General features: G+C 38.2%; 1 protein-coding gene across 1 annotated transcript; it reads right to left on the minus strand.

Moving 5' to 3' along the window:
• Window positions 1-7,357: 7,357 nt before the first annotated feature.
• Window positions 7,358-16,250, minus strand: LOC135477453 (ATP synthase subunit beta, mitochondrial). The gene is made up of 10 exons (XM_064757562.1): window positions 16,110-16,250; window positions 15,035-15,214; window positions 13,878-14,052; window positions 13,165-13,286; window positions 12,349-12,533; window positions 11,686-11,844; window positions 11,306-11,428; window positions 10,488-10,700; window positions 8,345-8,546; window positions 7,358-7,761 (listed from the first exon to the last, which is right to left on the minus strand). The coding sequence occupies exons 1-10, from the start codon at window positions 16,225-16,227 to the stop codon at window positions 7,664-7,666; spliced, it is 1,575 nt and encodes a 524-aa protein (XP_064613632.1). The 5' UTR covers window positions 16,228-16,250; the 3' UTR covers window positions 7,358-7,663.
• Between the last annotated feature and the right edge of the window lie 5,808 nt (window positions 16,251-22,058).

The raw sequence follows: 22,058 nt of genomic DNA on the forward strand, positions 1-22,058 counted from the left end.
CTGGCAAGACAAGTGTCCATCAAACTGATCCTATAATGAATGTCAACTCCTGGCAAGACAAGTGTCCATCAGACTTGGATAATGTCAGCATTATCCAACCTCGCCATGACAGGTGGAGCCACTCAGGTGGTATGTTATACTACAGTAATTCTTCAACCTTTACACATGTTTACAGGGTGTTTATTCAAGCATATTCTGAAGGCCTTAGTTTGTGTGGGCTGATAAAGTTATACTTTCTTTGAGGCCCTGTAATTGGCCAATCCAACCAATGTAGCTTTTGTCTCCAAAATCAAGTTAAAATTGTGCATAAATTGCACTGAAATTTTATATGCGAAATGGTTGAGGAATTAGGGTATACATTTATTAACTTGACCCATCACAGATCAGCCAATGAAATGTCAAGGCAGATTTGTGAATATTCATGAGGTATGATAATAAAATTGAGGATATACATGTACCACCTTTGCCTTGCTATGTGCCAGCTGGTAAAACTTAAGGTTTGCATGTACAAATTACAGACTTTGTTATTGCAATCATGTCCAGATATCTCATCCGTCCATCTTAATTAACTCCTTTACCAGCGATTTATTACCAGCATGTGCAAATTTTTGTTCTTGTTTACATCTGCTGTTAGATGTATCATTGATTTGATCGTTTTGTTCCATAGTAATAGTGATACTGTATTTCCAGCCCAAGATCTGAGATCTGTTTTAATTCTTCCCAGTTTAGCTTTCAGAAATACCCAATGTGGAAGTTAAGCTGGGAACTTGACCAACCAATCTCAGAGCTATTCCAACCCACACTAATGCATTGTTGTATGTACAGATATTTTAGATACATGGATAACTGTTAAGAATTTTGTACATACTGCCATAATAATCACATAAATTTCAAGTGGAAGTGAACTGTAATCACACGATGTGGAGGATAGGCTAAAAAAAGGCTTTGGAACACAAGAAGTGATAAGCACTACAAAAAAATAGATAACTTACAGGCATGTAATTTACATTTTGCTATAATTGTTGTAATAATGGACAATTCCGTTTTTAAAATGTAACTGGACAGTTATTTTATTTAATATATTTTTTATTTATTATTATTTTTATGGGGTTTTTTTGTTGGTGTATAGTTGTGATGTTTAGTTTATTGTTTTAATATCTTGTGTAGCACACAAGTATCATCATTTATTTGCCAAACATAATCTTTGTGCTCCTTTTTATACATATAGGTGTATACATTCAGTTTGATGGCCACTATACCTGTATATATACTGACACACCTTGAAAACACATTACACATAAAAAAATGTTGTGGTCAGAGCAAAATATATTCTTTTGTGGTTTGTCGACTGATATTCTAGTAAAACCCTTTTTCCTTCAATAACTGACTGCTTCAGAGGTTTAATGGTTAGACCCGAAAATCAGGAGACCAGGGTTGGGTCATATCAAAGGTCATATCAAAGACTTTAAAATTGATACTTTTTGCTGCCTCGCTCAGCACTCAGAGGTTACAGGAAGGAAACAGGATTGGTTGGCGCTGTGTCAATATAATGTGACTGGGTGGGGTGTCATGTCTGGTGTCTTTGGCATGATGCTTTAGTGGTGGCAGCACTTTGGCGACATGAACTTACTCTGCCACAAGAAAACATGTTGTATGTATGCACACCTAATGACTCCTCATTCTCATATGACTGTAAAATTGTGAAGTACAACATTAAACCGCAAGCATTCATTGAAATTACGACGTTAAACCCCAAGCACTCACTCACTCTCTTAGTAATAAACACCTTTCTGTTTCATTTCCACTGCTTGTTTGTCAGTTGTACATTTTGAAAGTGTTTAAGTGTATTTACAAATTTGCCAAGTGTGGTCATATAAACACTGTCACTTTAACACTTTAGAGATAACCACTATGATTATGGGCTATTTTACTGAAAAAGGAGACATTGAGGAAAAGTCTTGTAGTTACTGGTGTAATGTTTTGACAGGTCATGTAACATTTGGGTTGTCATAATATAAACACTGTACATGTACTTAGTCTGGAAATCATGGCTCTCATTTTAATATTTTGTGTTTTTTTAAAGAGACGATATGGGAGATATTTGGGACAAAATTTAAATATATATTAGAATAGCCCAAATAATGACCTTTCACAAACTATGAGCCTCACCTGCGCATGTGTTACAGTTCAAAATGGGTAACAAAGTTTGTGAAATTTATAATGCTGGACCTTATGTAACTTTTTCAAACTTTAGAATCATATTAACATTACAAAAACAATGTAGTACAGAGACAAGTCTGATATTTTCTGAAAGGCAACACATGTAGTTATCCCAAGGTGAAGTGGGAAAATTTGATCTTGTCAGAGAATATGGATTTTTTTGCCAAACATGTCCAGTGCAGCCTGTTTAATATCTCCAGTGATAAGTTGAGAATGTGCTATATGTTTTGTTAGACAAACCCCTCGTACCAATTGTCGGAACTCTTCCAAAACTGAGTAGTATTATTTTGTCTTCAGGAATGAAACCTGTGATAACTACTTGTATATATTTTATTTTGATTCCGGAATACATTTACAGAGATTGGTCATTTTGTGGTTCATTAACTGCTTATATACAGCCTCATGTGTGGGTATTTGCTTGAATACAGCCCAATTTGTGGGTATTCGCTTGAATACAGCCCAGTTTGTGGGTATTTGCTTGAATACAGTCAGATTTGTGGGTATTCACTTGAATACAGCCAAATTTGTAGGTATTCGCTTGAATACAGCCAGATGTGTGGGTATTTGCCAGGTCTGTAGGTATTTGCTTGAATACAGCCAAATTTGTGGGTATTCGCTTGAATACAGCCAGATTTGTTGTCATTCGCTTAAATACGTGCTTGGATATATAGACTGCTTACTGCTGATTTGTTATCTATTTGGCCTATACTGTAAATACATTATACATCCGATTATATTAATTATTAAAGGTGTGTTACTGCTGCCTGTTACATATATATGTACTTAAGTTTAGAGATTCATTTGATATGGATATACTGAAAAATGGACACTATATATATTTGGATCTGCTAGTAAAGTGAAAAACTGCTGACTACTATCGTAATTGTTTAAACTACATGTATAGACTTAATTTTGTACAAGAAAAGATTTTTCAGTATTGTTAATAAGTTAAAATTAAAAATAATTGTATATTTTAATTCATGCCTGTATGTGTTTTTATGTGTACAGGTGTGTACTCATTTACAGAATGTTATCAAGTACATGTTGCCCACTGTGAAATACTGCTGACAGCTGTTTATTGTGTATTTATTACTGGTATTAATAAAATGCAGATTTCTTAGTTTTTGGGACAGATGTTGTGCTTTGGGTTTTGTGGACTGTATTATTACCAGCCTCGATCTGAACAATGACTAGTATCTTGTGATGAAGAATGGTAAGTAACAGTTAGCACGTGAGGTTAAGGTGTGCAAGCTAGACGAGATCGTCTTTTGTCACATTCATGTTGGTCAGCAACGGAATTACATAATGGCTTCATTCTTTGGCAAGAGTCATGAGTTTTATGAAATCCCTGTTTTAATGTTGAAAGGCGTGTTCTAAATAGTAAATGATACCTACAATGAATCAGATTCTCATGCATATTGGCTTGTAAAACTAAATATTTCATAGATCAGGGTTTAAAAACAAGGTGTAACAGAAGCTGCTTTCTAGTGCTTATACTAGCAGATGTAAGAGAGAGTTTCCCCATTAGCTCAGATGGTAGAGCCTTGAATATTCGAATAGAGAGATCTGATTTCAAATCATGGTGGAAATATGTGCCAGTTTTCACATGGAATCTGTGAGGTTACTACAAAGTTATCTGTCCCTTGTACATTTGTGGTCAGCAGCCAAACCGGTGGATATGCAGGATGTATGACTCACAGTACATAGTGGAGCTAGTGTGTAATGTGTGTAAAATAGATAATGAGGTGGACACAAACTCTTCTGAATTGTACTTGAGGCTACAACATTATTCAGTGTTTGACATAGACAGGGTGCTTGCTGTCTCATCGCTTTTTGTCACACTAAAACGTGGCTTTAGTACCATTCTTGTACAAGGAATTTTCAAGACTCTCCTGCATCTACTGTAATTCAACTTTCTAACATACTTGCAAAGAGTTTATTCAAGCGTATTCTAAAGACAATATTCGGTGTAGACTGCTAAAATTACTCTTTTTGTGAAGCCCTGAAATCGGCCAAACTAACCAGTGTTATGTCTTAAAATCGTATATAAACATGTATAAAATGCACTGAAAGTTGCTCTTTCATATGCGAAAAGGGTGTGGAATTAGGGTACTGTTCTCATGGGCGCGTTGGCAAGGTTGGTGATAATGAGCAGCTGTGTTGCTGCCTTGTACAGGTTTTAATGCAGTTTTCTGGAGACATAATGCCGTCTACCAGTAGATCATTGTCACGTCGAAACATTCCACACATACACGAGTTTGTTGAGTACTTGGCCTGGCTCATGGAGTCAATGTATGGTGAAGTCCAAAACTGCTTTTTAAAACAAGGTCAGTGAATGAATACATCTTTACACAACGGCAATACTGCAGCCATGTCGTATAGACCATAATTATTTTGAAGTAAAGTTTTCAAATTTCTGTCAAGGTAGAAACTGAAGCCAAGATAAAATTACCACTCCTCTGAACGTGCGTCCACACATTCCAAGGCAGCGAGTGTGGTGTGGTTCATGGTACGTTTGAAATCGCCAATCATCAAGTCAATCTAATGTTTATAAAACTCACCACTCCTCTGAACGTGCGTCCACACATTCCAAGGCAGTGAGTGTGGTGTGGTTCAGGGTACGTTTGAAATCGCCGATATTTAAGTCAGTCAAGCGATTCTCAACGCCCCTGGACTCTTCTGTAGTCCTTTTTTTTGCTGGAAAAAAAAAACACATTGTCATTTAGTTTGACAGTAAATGTCACTTTTTATTAGATATGGAGAAGTGAGATGAAATGGTTTGTAGTCCGATACATTGAGCTACCCCACAAATAAAATAACAAACTTTATTACTTGCTTGGTTACTCAGTAAAAAAATCCGCAAAATATATGGTGTCAGTCTCAAAATAGGCGAGGCGTCAGGATTATTGAGGATTTTTGACACCATATATTTGCGTATCCTATCACTGAGTAACCATGTAACGAATTTATCCTGCAAAGACCCATCAATTCAGTGCAGAAGACCGACATATTGGTGAGTGGCTGTAATGAGGTGACCATTGTATGGAAAACCCAACAAAGGGACATTTCTTACTCAGTAGCCTGCAGGATTCGAGACGATACCTGTAACCCATGTGACCGTTGTTGTCCAATGAAAAGCGGAGTGTTTTGTCTGATGTGGGATAATGTTATATATTTGATTGGTGTTTTACCTTGTACAAAATCACTGACATGACACCGGTCAGCATAATGGTGGGAGGAAACCCTACGACCATTCACAGGTTGCTGCAAGACCTTCACAAGTACATGTCCGGAAAGAAAGCCAACTGATATTAGGAACATACCATAACCCAAGCTCTTCAGAGCAAATGGGTGAATTTAATTTGTATTTTGTGGTTTTAACTTCCCTTCCAAGTTCATTTCATCCCTTTATTATTTGAATCCTTTAGATGGGCATATCAGAGCTGTCACACTGGCAGTGAACATAATGTCTCCCATAATATATACGTAGAAAAAATGATATAGAACAATTATCACCGAAGAAATATGTGAAAGAAATTCTGTAAAGTTTAGAAAGCTGAGAAGATGAAGTTTAGTATTGGGGATATGGCAACGACGGACAATTCACTCCGAGCGGCCATGTTTTAGAAGCCCTTATGAACTTGGCCAATCGCTAGCACTGAAAGCGTCACATGATGATTGGCCATCATGTCAAAGACTGTTGGCTCTAGATTGTCAGTGTGGTTTCTTATAGTGGATAGGCAGATATGGATGCAATAAATTGGATTTTGCGGTTGGGTTAAGTGTTAAACTGATGCATTTTGAACTATACATTTATGAGCAGGAAACTGAGAACGGCTGCCAGTGTCACAATGCGTACATGTTAGGCAGGATACTGCAGTAACTTGTCAGGGTGAGCTAGCAAGAAAACCGCCTCGGGAAAGTCAGCGTTTGCAGAAAAATATTGACTCTGCATTATTTTTCCCTTAACAAAGTCCGATTCATTACCAAAATGTCTTCCCAAAACTTGAATGAAAGAGTCAATCAGAAGGTTCTATGTTCAGAAAACTCCCTGCAGTCGGTACAGCCAGCAAGGCCCACTGCTAACACCCATTCAGAAGGAGCACGACCGCTAAAACACGACACATGACGTCACTCAAGATAGCTACAACATGGCAAAAATGCCGTCACCAAATGAGTGGCTATGTATTGACGATTGTTTAGTATTTTTGTCGATAAACAGTGTATAATTTTATAAATATACTTAGAACATTTCTCGAATACTACTTTAATTGATTAATTCAGCTTTAGTAGCTGACTACGTTCACTTTAAATGCCATGCTACGGACGCCAGAAGACATCCGCACCCTACAAAAGCATGCTTCATGTAACCGTGCTAAAAGTGTGAGCGAGCGAGTGCTTAGGGTTTAACGTCGTATTTAGCAATTTTGACGACGAGGGAATCAGAGTGGATGTAATGCGAGGATGTTACAACTTCCACTTTAAGGTCTTAGGTACGACTCGACCCAGGATTGACCCTAGATCTATCGCTACGCAAAGTGGACAGAATTGTAACTACACTGGGATATCTGATAACCTGAAAACATCACTCTAAAGCGCCATTTCATCTTGCATGACATCCTTTCTCAAATTTTTAGCACGAGACAAAAAAGGACATTCTGCTACAGGTTTATTTATTTGACTGGTGTTTTACGCCTTACTCAAGAATATTTCACGTATACGACGGCCAGCATCACGGTGGGTGGAAACCAGGCAGCTCCCAGGGGAAACCCACGACCATCCGCAAGTTGTTGGCGAACCTTCCCACATATGGCTGGAGAGGAAGCCAGCATGAGCTGGACTTTCACTCACAGCGACCGCATTGCTGAGACTCCTGGGTCATTATACTGCGTTAGCCCGCTAACCAACTGAGCCACGGAGGCCCCTTCTGCTGAAGGTATATGTAATCTTACTTTAATGGTACCAGAAATGTTGGAACACTAGGCAACACCTGTAGAAACCATTTACTTCCAAGGAAATTGACAGGACAACTTTTTAACTCCAGTCTGCCATGAAGAAAACTAGGACACCATTGTACTGTACTGTGGACAAACTACATCTAGTTGGTTAAAAAAATTAAACCACACTGAAAACTGACTGTTGTTCAATTTTTTTTTTTTAATATTTTTGTCGCGTTGGTTTACAATTTGGTATAATAAACCAACAGTACGAATTATCACAAACCATTAAATATTATCTACAGCAAAAAATTCTGCAATAAATGGTTACACTGACAAACTAACATAGCACAGTTGGGATGATGCACTTTTCACGAGTCTGCAGATCATAAAAACGACTCAACTGTCAAAATGTCCAAGAGAATGCACAGAAATCCTGATTAGATCATGTGGGAGAACAGCTAGTCAAATGACACAGATTTGTACACGAGCTAAGGTCCATATGTTTATGACTGCTCATCTGCTAGCCTTTCTGCCTTGGATACCACCTCCTCGATGGGGCCAACCATGTAGAAGGCAACCTCTGGTAGATGGTCAAGCTCTCCTGCAACACAAATTGAATTTCACCACATGAAAAATGACAAGTCTTAAAATAATGTTTGGTTACCTCATGTTGCTGTCCCAATGCTGTGAAATTTGCAGCTGCTAATGACAATAAAATAATCCTAACCGTCACTTAAATTTACCATTACTTCAGTATTTACTGGGTGTTTTACCCCATATTAGAGAACATTCAACTTATACACAGCCAGCATCATGGTGCAGAAGAAATCAAGATGAGGAAACCTTTGACATATTGCTGCCAGACCCATTCACGTACACCTGACGAAGCTATCATGAGCTGGAGGAATTCACAGTAGCCACATTGGAGAAAGGCTCAATCATGATTCACTGTGCTGTGCTAACACACCTAACTACTCAGCCACCACAGTGAATCCATTTTTTTTTCTGGATTTGGTTCAATCCAAGGACACATCAAGTGTGGTCTGGCGACACAACACAAAAACAATTCTCTATCCATAAATATTGTAATATATTACAGAGCACTACGTCAGTTCATATTTAGAAGCAACATTTTGAAGAAGAGAAGTTTTCTGCCATTTCCCCATAATGACAAGCTGGCGTACCTCTGAGGATCATCTGGAATCCCTTGATGGTTTCCTTGAGAGGCACGAGTTTGCCCTCTGAGCCTGTGAAGACCTCGGCCACTTGGAAGGGTTGGGAGAGAAATCTTTGTATCTTTCTGGCTCTGGCCACGGTCAGCTTGTCATCCTCCGACAGCTCGTCCATACCAAGGATAGCAATGATGTCCTGCAGGGACTTGTAGTCCTGTATAAACACACAGCAACAGGTTAGCATAGCTGTCCTAATATGGTAAATATAAAGAACTCCAGCTCTTACTTACATTAACATTCAGCGAATACTTCCTGTCAACTCACACAAGAATGACATTTCAAGTATCTCCTGGCCCAAAATTCATTTTCCAAGTTACTTGGTATTAGTATTATACATTTATACAACCTTCAAGCAATGTAAAAATAATCTTTCCCATAAAGAACAACAGTGCATCAGAAAGTTTCTAAGATGCTGGAAAACCGAGGCCTCTAAGAGTAAGTCTGCTTGTACATGTCTATACAATGCAGGCCACGAAATTTGGCACGAACAAAATGATCCTTCGCATGTTGTTTACTTGAGTGTAATTGTGCAGACTGATAATCTGTCCCTGGGACCGTTCCCACAAATACAGCACTTGAACTGAGTAGCACTCAACGGGTATACTACAGTTACCCCTGCACGGTTGCCGTCTCTCCTCATGGTAAGATCTGATTTATCCGATTGGTGTTTTATGCCACACTCAAGAATATTTCACTTATATGACGGCGGCTCAGGTATGAGATCACGATATCTAACACAAAAGTTGTTAGAGTGACCTCTTCCCAGGTTGTTTTTAATACTTGCCCGTCGGCAAAACACAAGCAATAATACCACTGAGCTCGACTGAACAAAAGCTGTCATTTGGTGCTGTGATGCTGCAAAGTATTCTACTGAACTCAATGCCGTTATGCACTAAATGCAGTCACCAGCTTTCCGATCTCACCAAATTTCACTGAAGTCAGTGCTCTATTAATTGGGTAAATGCATCAGGGCTGTCTCCTGTTATTGGTGCCTTCAAATCCAGTCTGCAAAATCACCTATTAACTTAGTGACGACATAGAGGTATCTTCTGAAAAGGTTCCGTGTTAAATCAAAATATTAAAACTTCTGGCAAGGAAATTACTATTCGACTGTCAACCACATTTTCCTGCCTTGAGCATGCGCACTACATGTCTCCTTTGTTATGTACAAAGCACATGCTAGCTAGCGGCATTTGTCAGTCATGTGGTGTGCTCTTGGTGAGCTATAGGTAGGCGGAAAAAGTAGTGGTAGGCGGAGAAAGGTGATATTCTATTCGAAATGAATTTAAACTTTCACTGGTCAACTTTCCATGAGCTGGTCATCACTGACATTCCCTCCTGTTAGTAGTTAAAATATTTCACCCTGTGGATGAAACCATTTTATCAGACAGGGATGGTGAGGGCTCTATAACCCAGTTATAACACACACACTGCAAGTAGATAACTATAGAAGTAAATAATCATCATCAAAAGGAAATAAAAATACTCGAGAATATGGTCTAGCCTTGAAAGCCATGACATTCTCGGAGTGCATGACAACTACGTTTTAGAACAGCTCCCTGATCCACCCTGATGAATGCTGATCACTGTTCAAGCTGTGGCCCCGCATGTCACCACTTTGCTACCAGAGGATTCCGCTGGACATGTATGATGGCGGACTGTACTGCAATACAACTCCATACGCAAATGAATGCGCTTTGCCAAAGTTACAGAAAAAAGGAAAAAATCTGCCAGGTAGTACTGTTGATGGCTTTATTAGCCACATGTTCACTCAATTTGCGCGAACGATTGGTCTGTTTTAGCATCATGGCAAAACCTCTACAATCAGTTATTCAAGGCTTAAAACCTGTAATCAAATTTTGGTTACATCAACCACACAAATTTCATGGTCTGCAACGCACGTTAAAGGTGGGTTATGTGGCCTGTCTATAGATCAACCCACAGTGCACAAACCTGTATGATTCTCCATCTAAAGCTTTTCCAGGCTTTACCATAAGAAAAAGGCTAAATGTTGCTTTCAAGGCTACCAAGGACCAATTTTGAACCCTGTCATAAGGCCTTGATGTGAAAATTCACAACTTTGCTGTACTTGTACCTGCAATATTTTCTGTACACCTCTGGCCACTCCATAATGTTCCTCGCCCACCACATTGGGGTCAAGAATACGAGACGTGGAATCCAGGGGATCGACGGCAGGGTAGATACCCAACTCTGCGATACCTCGGGACAAGACAGTGGTGGCGTCCAAGTGAGCGAATGTTGTAGCCGGGGCCGGATCTGTCAAGTCATCAGCCGGCACGTAGATAGCCTACAGAAACAAAAACACTAGGTCAGCCATAAGCAAGTGACAATTCTTAAAATTAGATGGCATAAACTAGCTACATGTACATGCACACCATTAATCCATTCAAATTTGAGCAACTCTCCACCAGTTTTGAACAGAAAGCTCCTATCTGACTTCTAGCAATGCTGTCAGGTAGCTTGCTACTCTTAAATTGTAGTCTATCCTTGTATTTAAAGAAAAAAAAAGGATGCATTGACCAGAACACAGATTCATGATCACAATATTTGTGATACACTTCAGGTTTGCAGAAGATTGTACGGCATTCACAGTAAGGAATTAATAAAATCAACACTACTTCCACTGACAAAACAGAATTACACTGGAAACTGATCATTTGTAACAAATTTATTGGATATTTAGGGCAGCATTTCAAAACCACAATTTAGCACAAAATGGCTAAAACATTTATTTGATTGGTTTTTTACTCCATACTCAAAAATATTTCACCCATACGATGGCGGCCAAAATTATGGTGGAACAAGATCTACAACCATAGAGGTCGCTGACAAATGCATAATCTGGTAAGCTGCCCCAACAGGTATATTGTACGTTAGTCACCGCCTTCTTACCTGTACAGATGTGATTGATCCCTTCCTGGTTGTTGTAATCCTCTCCTGCATGGTACCCATGTCTGTAGCCAATGTGGGCTGGTAACCCACAGCAGATGGAATACGACCCAACAGGGCAGATACCTGTAACACAAATCACACCCTATGTACCCCTTGTACCAATAAATTTTAAATTCCTTGCAAAGGTTTACATTATATGGGTGTCTTTGGCACTCTATTGGGACAAAATTAAAATGGGAGATATAAGGAAAATCAGGAAATGAGAGCCCGATTTGAAATTCTGGCTTAATCTTAATCAAACTTGAGACTGCTTACACAGTACAAACTGGTGTTCAGTCTCATGGGCGCTTCCATTTATCAGACCAAATCTGTAAACGAACCTCTGAGCCAGCCTGTGTGAATCTGAAAATGTTGTCAATGAAGAGTAGCACATCCTGTCCCTCCTGGTCGCGGAAATACTCAGCCACAGTCAGTCCAGTCAGGGCGACACGGGCACGCGCTCCAGGGGGCTCATTCATCTGACCGTACACCAGCGCTACCTACAATGTGTACACACATAAACTATTAGTAACCAATCTTTTCATCTCCAAAGACAAATTACTCAAACACTGCACGTTTTTGACAAATAATTCTTGTGCCCTTTTCCACTAAAATACAGGGATAAAATGAACAAACTGCTGATTGTCACTTAATTGATGACTGAACCGATGAACTCAAACCCTGCTACATGAACTGAATTCTTCTTACACTCAAGAAGTTGGAAAAAGCTGGAAGAAACTTCTGTTATAATTTCTTATCCTGGCTGCATATCAGTCTGCAAAATATTTTAATTCAGAAGTATTTAAAAATATTTCACTAAGGTTGTAAAATTCTTGCCATTTTGAAACAACTTTGCATAAAATGCCTTGTCATACTGAGTAACCGACCTCGATTTTGTTCATGCTGAAGCAAAAACGAAACAAAAATCTGAAGATGTCATACAACATTGAAAGTCTGCAGTAACCCAAGTTTAACACTTACAGAGCCTTTGAACGCTTGCTCACCTTGGAGGTGTCGTCTGTGAGACTGATGACTTTAGACATGATCATCTCGTGGTACAGATCGTTGCCTTCACGAGTTCTCTCCCCTACTCCGGCGAACACGGAGTAGCCACCATGGGCTTTGGCCACATTGTTGATGAGCTCCATAATCAGCACAGTTTTGCCCACACCAGCGCCTCCAAACAGACCTACACAAAACATGGGGGACATAAGTTATCAATTCTGTTCAACTGTTACTAAATCGATTAAGGACAAATAAAGGTCTTCTTTAGGGATGCCTGTTGAGTCATCTTTACGGTACATTCTTAGGTCGAAATGTTTTAAAGCAAGGTGTAAACTGCTGTTTATCACACAAGTGTCATACTTTTAGACATTCATGACAATTCCTGAAGAATAAAGTTTTTAAGGAAGGAGAAAAGAAATTTTCTCTACGGGTACAAAAACTATGGGTGCTCATACTGGTTACCAGTGTCAAAATAGCCCGGATACTTCAATGATAATACAAGACATTTATCACGACCATTAAGCTAATATTGATAACATTGAGTTTACATGTTTAACCATTCTCTAAACATTGAAACATGGGCATAAATGCTAAACCAATAAAGAACCCATCAAAAGTCTTCAGGTGTCAATCTCTTGCATTAGGTCTTAAATTGTTAATGTAATTAAATCATGTTAAAAATCACTTGCCACTTTCTTCTACTGCATGAAGTTGTCAAAAACATCTAGTCAAATGTATATTTTTTCCTCTACATAATATATTTAACCTAACTTCAATCCAGCAAATAAAATAGCATGATAATTCCAACAACATACCGATTTTTCCTCCCTTAGCATATGGAGCCAGGAGATCCACAACTTTGATACCAGTTTCTAAAATTTCCTGAGCTACATTCATCTCCACAAATTCTGGAGCTTCTTGATGAATAGCTAAAAATCTGAAACAAAAACATGATAAAAAGACATAAAAAATCAGATTACATTATGATGGAGTGACGGATTTAAATATGCATAAAAATTTCTATTTTTAAAATACATGGCATCTTGAAGTGAATACAAGATTCCTACCAATGATATTTTTTAGGACTCTTAGGATATAATATTCCTGAACCTGTATGTGAAAATTTGTGGATGCTATTTCAGCAGATTATTGTCTATTCCAAAGAATGCAACAGGATATTTAAAATCAAAAATATCTAGTACATCCAAGAACTTATCACAACATGAGCCTTTGTAAGCATTTTTCAAGATCATGAAAACCTTTCCACAAAATTTTCAAATACTCCAGGAATCGAGTCTATACAAAGTGTAAAATTTATCCCCCAAAACACAGAAAATCTCACTGACTACTGCACAGATGAAAACCAATCTGATCATACAGCCAATCAATTTATCACTTTATTAGTTACACTGTTGATTTGATGATTATTTAAAGTAATACTTAAAAATATTTCACATCTACGATGGTGGCCAGTTTCATGGGTGGACAAAACCGTTAAGCGGTAGAGTCAAGAGGTTACACAACTTACTTATCTGTGGTTATAGGACCCCTCTCATCAATTGGTTCACCAATGACGTTCATAATTCTACCTAACGTGGCTGGGCCAACAGGAATTCGGATGGGAGAGCCAATGTCATTACAGATGTTTCCTCGCACCAGGCCTTCTGTACCATCCATGGCAATAGTTCTTACAGTATTTTCACCTGTAAAAAAAAAAAATATATATATATATATATATAAATAAATACAGTATAAATTTAACCATTCAATATTAAAATAAACCTGGCATCCTCAACATCTAAACTTCAACAGTGCAGCACACAATTCCATCAAAAAATTTTTAAAAAATGCATCTATCAATTATTCCCACAATTATGGTTAATGACCTAAACTTCTGCCTGTTACCAAGTTTAACATTTTGCTGGATTCTGAAAGTTCTAGTCCCATAAAAGTTCCAGGACGTTTGTTTAGAATGGTGATACAGAGCTAGCAAATTAAGAGTTTCAGCACAAAAAGTAATATTTTATGACATTTTGGGGGCTCTCAAAGATTCCCTCTTTTAGGCAAAAGGTTCAGTCATTCACCATACTGAATCCGATTGGACTTTTGTTGTAACCAGCACTGTCTAGGGTGAAATGTCAAAACAAGATTTACTAGGAAGGCCAAAAAAAAAAAAAAAAAGCTTTTTTGTTGAGCCCTGAATACAAAGACAATCCACAGGCATGGTTATGAAAGGGAAATCTGAGAACAATTTGTTACTTTGAGAATTATTTTTGTGACTTTCTTATGGGAATCCAAGCCAATTCCCACAAATTTGGTTTACAAGAGTAATGGCCAGAATCAAGATTCACTTCGAAAGTAAAGTCCAGCCAATATTAGCTAATACACCTTTGAACAACTGGACAAGATCAAGTGACGCAATCCTCTCTGGTCCCCAAGGGAGATAGCTTGACATTGAGAACCTTAAAACGCAGCCATGTTTCCTAGTAACAAAATTCACTTTGTCAATTTTACACTTCTGTGGAACATCTGCCTGTCTAATGACTATTGATGTAATCTTCTTTATGCTTTCTTGTTTTGACTTCCGATCAATGTACCTATTAACTCTGAACTGCATTTCTTTTACATTGTTAATACACTAGATAAAACTTTTTCACAACTATTAAAAATTCATAGACTGTGTACCTAAATGTTGTGCAACTTCCAGAATCAGTCTGGGTTTTCTGTTCTCCACCTCAAGGGCATTGAGGATGGGAGGTAAGCCTTCCTCAAACTGGACGTCCACCACAGCACCAATGACTGCCACCACCTTCCCAGCAGCAGCCCCTGCCTTGGGCTTGGCCTGGGTTTCTGATGCATAGTTTCCTGAAAAACAAAACTGTAAGTGTACACTTTTCTGTCATAAAGTGGAAAAACATTTTCTCTGCAGAGTGGAAGATTTGCAAAATAGAATATTGGCACAGCTGCAGGCAATAAAAACATCTTGCATTTTCTGAGTGAACCGATTATTCAGAAAGCGGTTTCTGTTTCATGCCACACTTTCCACAAAGAGTTGAAATAGGTTCAACATGGGATGTTTGAAATAAAAAACAGGACAACTGTCAAATAAAATACATCCCCCCCCCCCCCAACTATCGATTTCGCTTTCTTGGAGTGTCTATAAGTAATACTGATTTAATGATGTATACTGTCAAACCCGATATGGTTACAAAGTTTTTGTGACTTTACAGAATGCAGATCTGATATAATACCATGTCATTTACTTAAATCTGTTGCGTGGATTTCAGAACTGCTGAGATCTGGAATATCACGCCTTCGTAATTTGTAATCACTCGTGTAACGTCACTTTAGGATTAGAAATTACCGAGCGAAAATTATCTGACTGACAAAAAATTGTCTCAATGTGATGAAGGTCAACATGTATTTTGTGCAAGGTGATCTTGGATTTCCTCATGGTAGCTAAAACCACAACGAGGCTACGTGCGTTTCGAGCAGACAACTTCACATCTTTCACCCCAAAAATAAGATGAAGATAAAGCTCGACAGAAATTCACTGTTACCAGAGAAAAAGTACCAAGACCTCTGCTAAATGATGAGATAGTTCGGTCTTCAAAGGGCGGTTGCTATATCAACCATTTCAGAACCGGCATGCCAAAATGTTCCGAGAACCACGTTTCAGAAAGTCGGACTTTGTCGATGAAGTTTTAGCATTGTATTCCTCCTAAAATACGTCATGATAGCACATCAAGCAGCGACTTACGTGTCGAAAGCCATGCTGGTAATGTTCTTAAAGCAGTTTGTTGCGCATTTGGAGCTTGAAAGGAGGCTTTTGAGGCCTTCAAGGCCCCGGTACACACTCTCCTCACCGCATGCATCATGGCGCACAAACCGGGGAGGAGATCACGTGACTTTATAACCAACGGGGAAGGTGCCCGGATGAAATTTGCCTGCGTCATGAGATATAGTCTATTTCAATATTGCACTATCCAGAAAAAAATGAAATTCATTATAGCTTCCACTACTCTGCTACTCTGCTTAAAATTTCCCACAACAAGGATCTTGGTGATTATAAATGAATATTGTTGTTTAATTAGGTAAGTGTTTGTATTTTCCTGTTTTTTTTTTATGTTTAGTTAATTTGACATGGATAGGCCTATACATAAGTCAAATCCATTTTAGGGATGAAAAACGATGTAATATTGACCATTGTCTGTGTTACCGGTAGGCCTACTGTGTTCATAAAGGTATACCAAAATCCATCTATTTATACCTCCATGGTGTAATTATGAAATAAATCTGTTTTTAGGGAGTATATTATTTTTCCCTGTATTGAATTATCAGAGTTGATTATACTATAGAGAACAAAAAGATGAAATGCACAATTCATTTAAGACAAGTGCAGAAATATTTTTTCATCAATTGTCTATCACTGTAGACTTGCATGGTGTCATTGGCCTGATATCTTACAGTGGCACATTTTGCTTGATTTTGATTGATTGATACATATAGGACCATTAATAAATTTTAGTGAAGTTTGAAGTTAATATCATCTCAGAAAAACTGAAGTGTTGTCATCAAAAATATCAGCTTAAGGTCTTTGAAAGTGCAGTTTATAGGCCAAACTTTTGGAGAAATACAGTAAGTGACAGCCTTGGGAAGATTCGGCTACAACGAGACGTCCACTAGTGATTTGTCTTAAATAAAGATTTGTCTGGAATCAGACAGACAGACTAAATAGCTTTTTATGCAGGCTGCAATTTACAAGATAGTAGTAAATGGCCTAAAATTTTGACCATAATCAAGTTGCACCCGATTGCGAGAGCTTTATTGATCTCAGAAAGGTATGGCAAGCTTTGTTAGGGAGGTAGGATGATGTCCAGCTGAGAAACTCTAGGCACAAAAAGTAATACTGATGACATTTATGAATTCACCTCTAAAAGTGTGATTTTTGGTGCAAAATTTTAAGTCATTTACTGTAGACTGTCCGACACTGTCCAGGGAATTTGTTTGATTTGTTTTATTGCAACCTAATAGGTTTCAATCTAATAAAATGTATTTGAAATGATTTGGATTCAAAATGCATCTTTTCCTTACGTCAAGTTTTTACCCCTTTATACACACAGACTATAGACTCTATAGGGGAGACCAGTTTGAAGACAATTAATGTTCCAGTTCTTGGTACCCTTGCAGTGCCTTGGCTTATTTGATTGATGTTTTACGCCTCACTCAAGAATATTTCACTTAAACGACAGCGGCCAGCATTATGGTGGGAGGAAACCAGGCAGAGCCTGTGGAAAACTCACAACCATCCGTGGGTTGCTGCCAGACCTACTCACGTAGGACCGGAGAGGAAATCAGCATGAGCTGGACTTGAACTCACTATGTCCGGATTGGTGAGGGGCTCCTGGGTCATTGCGCTGCACTGGTGTGCTAGCCTCGGAGGCCACTGAGACCCCCTAGTGCCTTGACTGGACGCAAGTTTTTGTATATTAGGATGCAATCAAGATAAACAAGTTTGATCACACGATTTCAGTTTTGGCTTTCCTTCCTGAAGTGCTGTGGCTGGATGTAAGTTCATGTATATTAGAGACCAGTTTCCACACAATGGTCCAGTTTTGGGCTTCTAGTGCCATGACTGGACACAAGTTGCAGTTTTCGATGTTTTTTTAATGCCATGACTGGACGCATGTTCCAGTTTTGGGTTTCCTTCTAGTGCCATGACTGGATGCAAAGTCCAGTTTGGGGTTTCCTTCTAATGCCATGACTGGATGCAAAGTCCAGTTTTGGGTTTCCTTCTAGTGCCATGACTGGATGCAAAGTCCAGTTTTGGGTTTCCTTTTAGTGCCATGACTGGATGCAAGTTCCAGTTTTGGGTTACCTTCCTGACTAGCATAAATACATTCAACGAAGACCAGTTTTACACGCAGTGCTTCCTTCTGGTGTCATGATAGGACGCCACAAATTGTAGAAGTGTGAGGGGGTGAACCTCTTGGGGTTTGTACCATAGACCTTTGGGTTTCATCGAGTCCATGCTTTTATCACCAGAGGAAAGGAAAATTCACTCCAGCTCGGTTGTAGATAGCTTTGGATTTCCACCTGTCACATAAGATTCAAAGCAGACAAGTTTGAAGTGTAAACATTCATTTTGAGTTTTCTCCTGGTGTCCTGACAGGGCATTGTGCTTTGTGCATGAGAAATACATTCAAGGGAGACCAATTGCTGGAGAGAAAACCAGCATAGGTTTCCTTCTGGTGTCATAACAGGGCATAGTGCTTTGTGCATGAGAAATGCTTTCAAGGGAGACCATTTGCTGGAGAGGAAACCAGCTTAGGCTTCCTTCTGGTGCCATGACAGGGCATTGTGCTTGGTGCATAAGAAATACATTCAAGGGAGACCAATTGCTGGAGACAAACCAGCTTAGGTTTCCTTCTGGTGTCGTTACAGGTCATTGTGCTTTGTGCATGAGAAATGCTTTTAAGGGAGACCAATTGCTGGAGAGGAAACCCGCTCAGGTTTCCTCTTGGTGTCACGACAGGGCATTGAGCTTTGCACATAAGAAAGCATCCACATGAGGCCATTTACTGTGGAGGAAACCAACTTAGGTTTCCCCCTGGAAGAGAGGAAACTAGCTTAGGTTTCCCTCTGGATGAGGGAATACCAGATTAGGTTTCTCTTTGTAATCTAAACAAATAATAGTCCAACAAACTCCACAGTCTCAGTGGCACAAGTTTTATCTTCTCAGAGTATGTTGAATTCTGATGATCAGATGGAACAGATACATCCCATATTTATCAATGTAGTACACGTCCATGCATGCCCTATCAACAGTGGAAGATGAAAAAGACAGGATATGAAATCATAATAAAAATAAGATGGTATATGCAAAACATGCATACACAACACTTCTGTTACATTGCGACAAACAATATTACAAGACTGAAGCAATCTGACAGGATATCTTTATATAGGTGAGAGTTTGCGGATTTGGAGGATGGCAATGGGAGGGAGGGGATACAACAGGTGTTTTTTTTTTTTCTAAAGAGCAGCCCTTGAGCCTCACCTAATTTGTAGCTCAGCCGCCTTAATTTGGAAATGTTTCTTCTCCTCCTGCAGCCCTGTGTCAATTGCATACAGATGGAACAGTTAATATCTGTCAGTTCAAAGTTGATGAAGAGATAAACAGGAAGTCCTCAGTGTTTGCCGTTCGACAATGTTTAACAAGCTAGTGAGATGGTGGACTGCACTGGATAAGGCTTTTCAAGATAGAGACTATACCTGAGATATTTAGCAACAACTCAATCAGCGCAAATCCTGTCTAATTTTTGCTATTATATTCGAACAGCCCAAACAATCACCTTTCACAAGATATCAGCCTCGTCTGTACACATGTAACCATTCAAAGATGGAGAAAAAAGTTCCCAAAATTTATAGTGCAGATTTTAACACTATAAAGTGTACGGGTACAAACCTGATATTTTCCGACACACAATAATTTAAGTTATTCTTCTCCTTGGTAAATGGAGAAAATTTGATTTCATTAGCGATTATGGATGCTTTTGCCAAAAGTTTCGACAACAGCCTCTTTAAACTTGTCTTAGGGAGATCATGACATACACTATTTTGGTGATTAACTACAAAATTAACTAATTAATCAACCATGTTAATGACAGGCTTAATTATTTGCATAATACAACAGGCACAAACTCGATCTCCAACTTCCACATGGATATTCAACCAAATGTGCAATTAAACTAATTCAGCCAAAATGTCAAACAAACTACAGAACTATGATGTCTACGGCAATGTTACACAACTTGAAACTTAAAAGTTTTTTAGCTTAAAGAGTCTATATATGCCAGTGTTTTCATGTAAATCATGTCATAGGAGTAGACAAAGAAGTTAAAGGAAGCTAAAAAAAAAATAAAACAAAACTCCAAGTGAAACGGTCTTCACATGAGAGACATTCTGTTCAGAACAAATAAGTTTTTCAGAAAAAAGAACCTACAACTGCAGCTGTTGCCATCTAACATGAAAAGACACTTAATACATAGAAGTTTGTCAGCAAAAAGAACCCATAATTACAACTGTCTTCAGTTAAACTGCCAAACATGAAGAGATGTTTCACTTGGAACACATGAGTTTCTCAACAAAAAGAACCATTTAAGGTAAACTGTTGTTAACATGAACAGATATCACACTTGTTTTACAGAAAAAAAGAACCGATGAGTATAGTTGTCTTCAAATAAATCATGTACCAAGAACAGAACTGTAACCATGACGTCATCACATCTGGTGAAAAAAGAAATCTGCATTTGAAAAGAAAGAATTTTTTACTTTCTTCTGAAGTACTTGTCTATAATTGTTGCACCTCCTTTCCCTTTGTTCAAAGGTTAAACTTACGATATCACAACAAAAGTAGGCATCAACCTGTTGAGCATCAAAGAAATTACTTAGTTCATGTACATAAACCTCAAAGGAAAAACAAACACTGCAGCCTAAATGCAGACAAAATTTCACAGATCTACTTCCGTAATATGAAGTAATACATGACACATGCATATGGAATTTTCCAGCAAATACATGTATGTGGAATTTTCCAGCAAATACATGTATGTGGAATTTTCCAGCAAATACATGTATATGGAATTTTCCAGCAAATACATGCAAGTTAATATTCAGCATTTTTTTTTTTGTCTTTTCTTTATAAGACAAATGTTCCATTTCTACAGACTTAAATCCAAAAGTGTATTCTAATACATCATTTGCACTTCTGGTCATATGTTGGATTTCTAACACCAGAATTCCATGGTCCAAGTGCGTGTAGAGAAAGGCACAATCTATGAGAGACCAATGAAGTTTTTGTTTTGAGATCCAATATGGCTGTTCCTGAAAGTCATGTATGGCTTTACAGAAGGACTACAGAGCCAGCGGAGGGTATGTGCTTTTTTTCCAAAAGGTTGCAATGTTCAGTTCAAAATGTTGCAATTTTCTAAACTAAACTCACTGTAAGACAGGATACACAAATCACAAACATGTTAACTTTGCATTATCTTGTTGATAGAAGTTGATAAGCAGTATTAAACTAGCCAGCAGGTTTTCAGCTAACATCACCAAACTAAAAAGCACTGAACAAAAACACTGTCCTGTCTTTTTTAATTTTTCTTCTCTGATCTTCACTTCTTTCTACCAGTAAGTAAACTAATCATCAGACAACTAATACAGTTTTATAAGTGGCCGATAAATGCATCTTCTCAAAATCTTTTCCAAAAAATCTACATACACATACGTATATATCAAGAAAAAAAAACATAGATCTCAGTCCCATTTCATTTCATTATAAATTAATAATACACATATGTTTAATATATCACTTCAAGGCATAAAACAAAATGTATAAAAAGTCCACATCAATTTCAAGAATTGTCATTAGTTATATCCCTAGACAAGAAAGTAACACTGGAAAAATTACAATGTAAAAAAAAAAAAAATGACACAACTACATGTACCTGTAAATATATATACGATTTTTTTTATGAAAATGATTACACATTCTGGGTTGAGACATATTTTGTGATAAATCCTACACAAACGTAAGTATTATGATCAGTGTAAAACACGACAGGTTCATACAGGCATCCACAAACATAAAGGCCTAATGGTTAAAGCATTCATCTCGCAATCATGAGGCCTCAGGATCAAACCCGGTCAT

Source organism: Liolophura sinensis, chromosome 11 (genome assembly GCF_032854445.1).
Source record: "Liolophura sinensis isolate JHLJ2023 chromosome 11, CUHK_Ljap_v2, whole genome shotgun sequence".
In the NCBI taxonomy this organism is placed as follows: domain Eukaryota; kingdom Metazoa; phylum Mollusca; class Polyplacophora; order Chitonida; family Chitonidae; genus Liolophura; species Liolophura sinensis.

What these genes read in the sequence shown, in the direction of transcription:
- LOC135477453 (XM_064757562.1), bottom strand. Translation starts at nt 16,227, where the DNA reads ATGATGCATGCGGTGAGGAGAGTGTGTACCGGGGCCTTGAAGGCCTCA. An exon ending in GGAAGTTGCACAACATTTAG is followed by an intron (nt 14,053 to 15,034) that starts GTACACAGTCTA and finishes TTTTTTTTACAG; the next exon opens with GTGAAAATACTGTAAGAACT. An exon ending in GATCAATCACATCTGTACAG is followed by an intron (nt 10,701 to 11,305) that starts GTAAGAAGGCGG and finishes TTGTTTCTGTAG; the next exon opens with GCTATCTACGTGCCGGCTGA.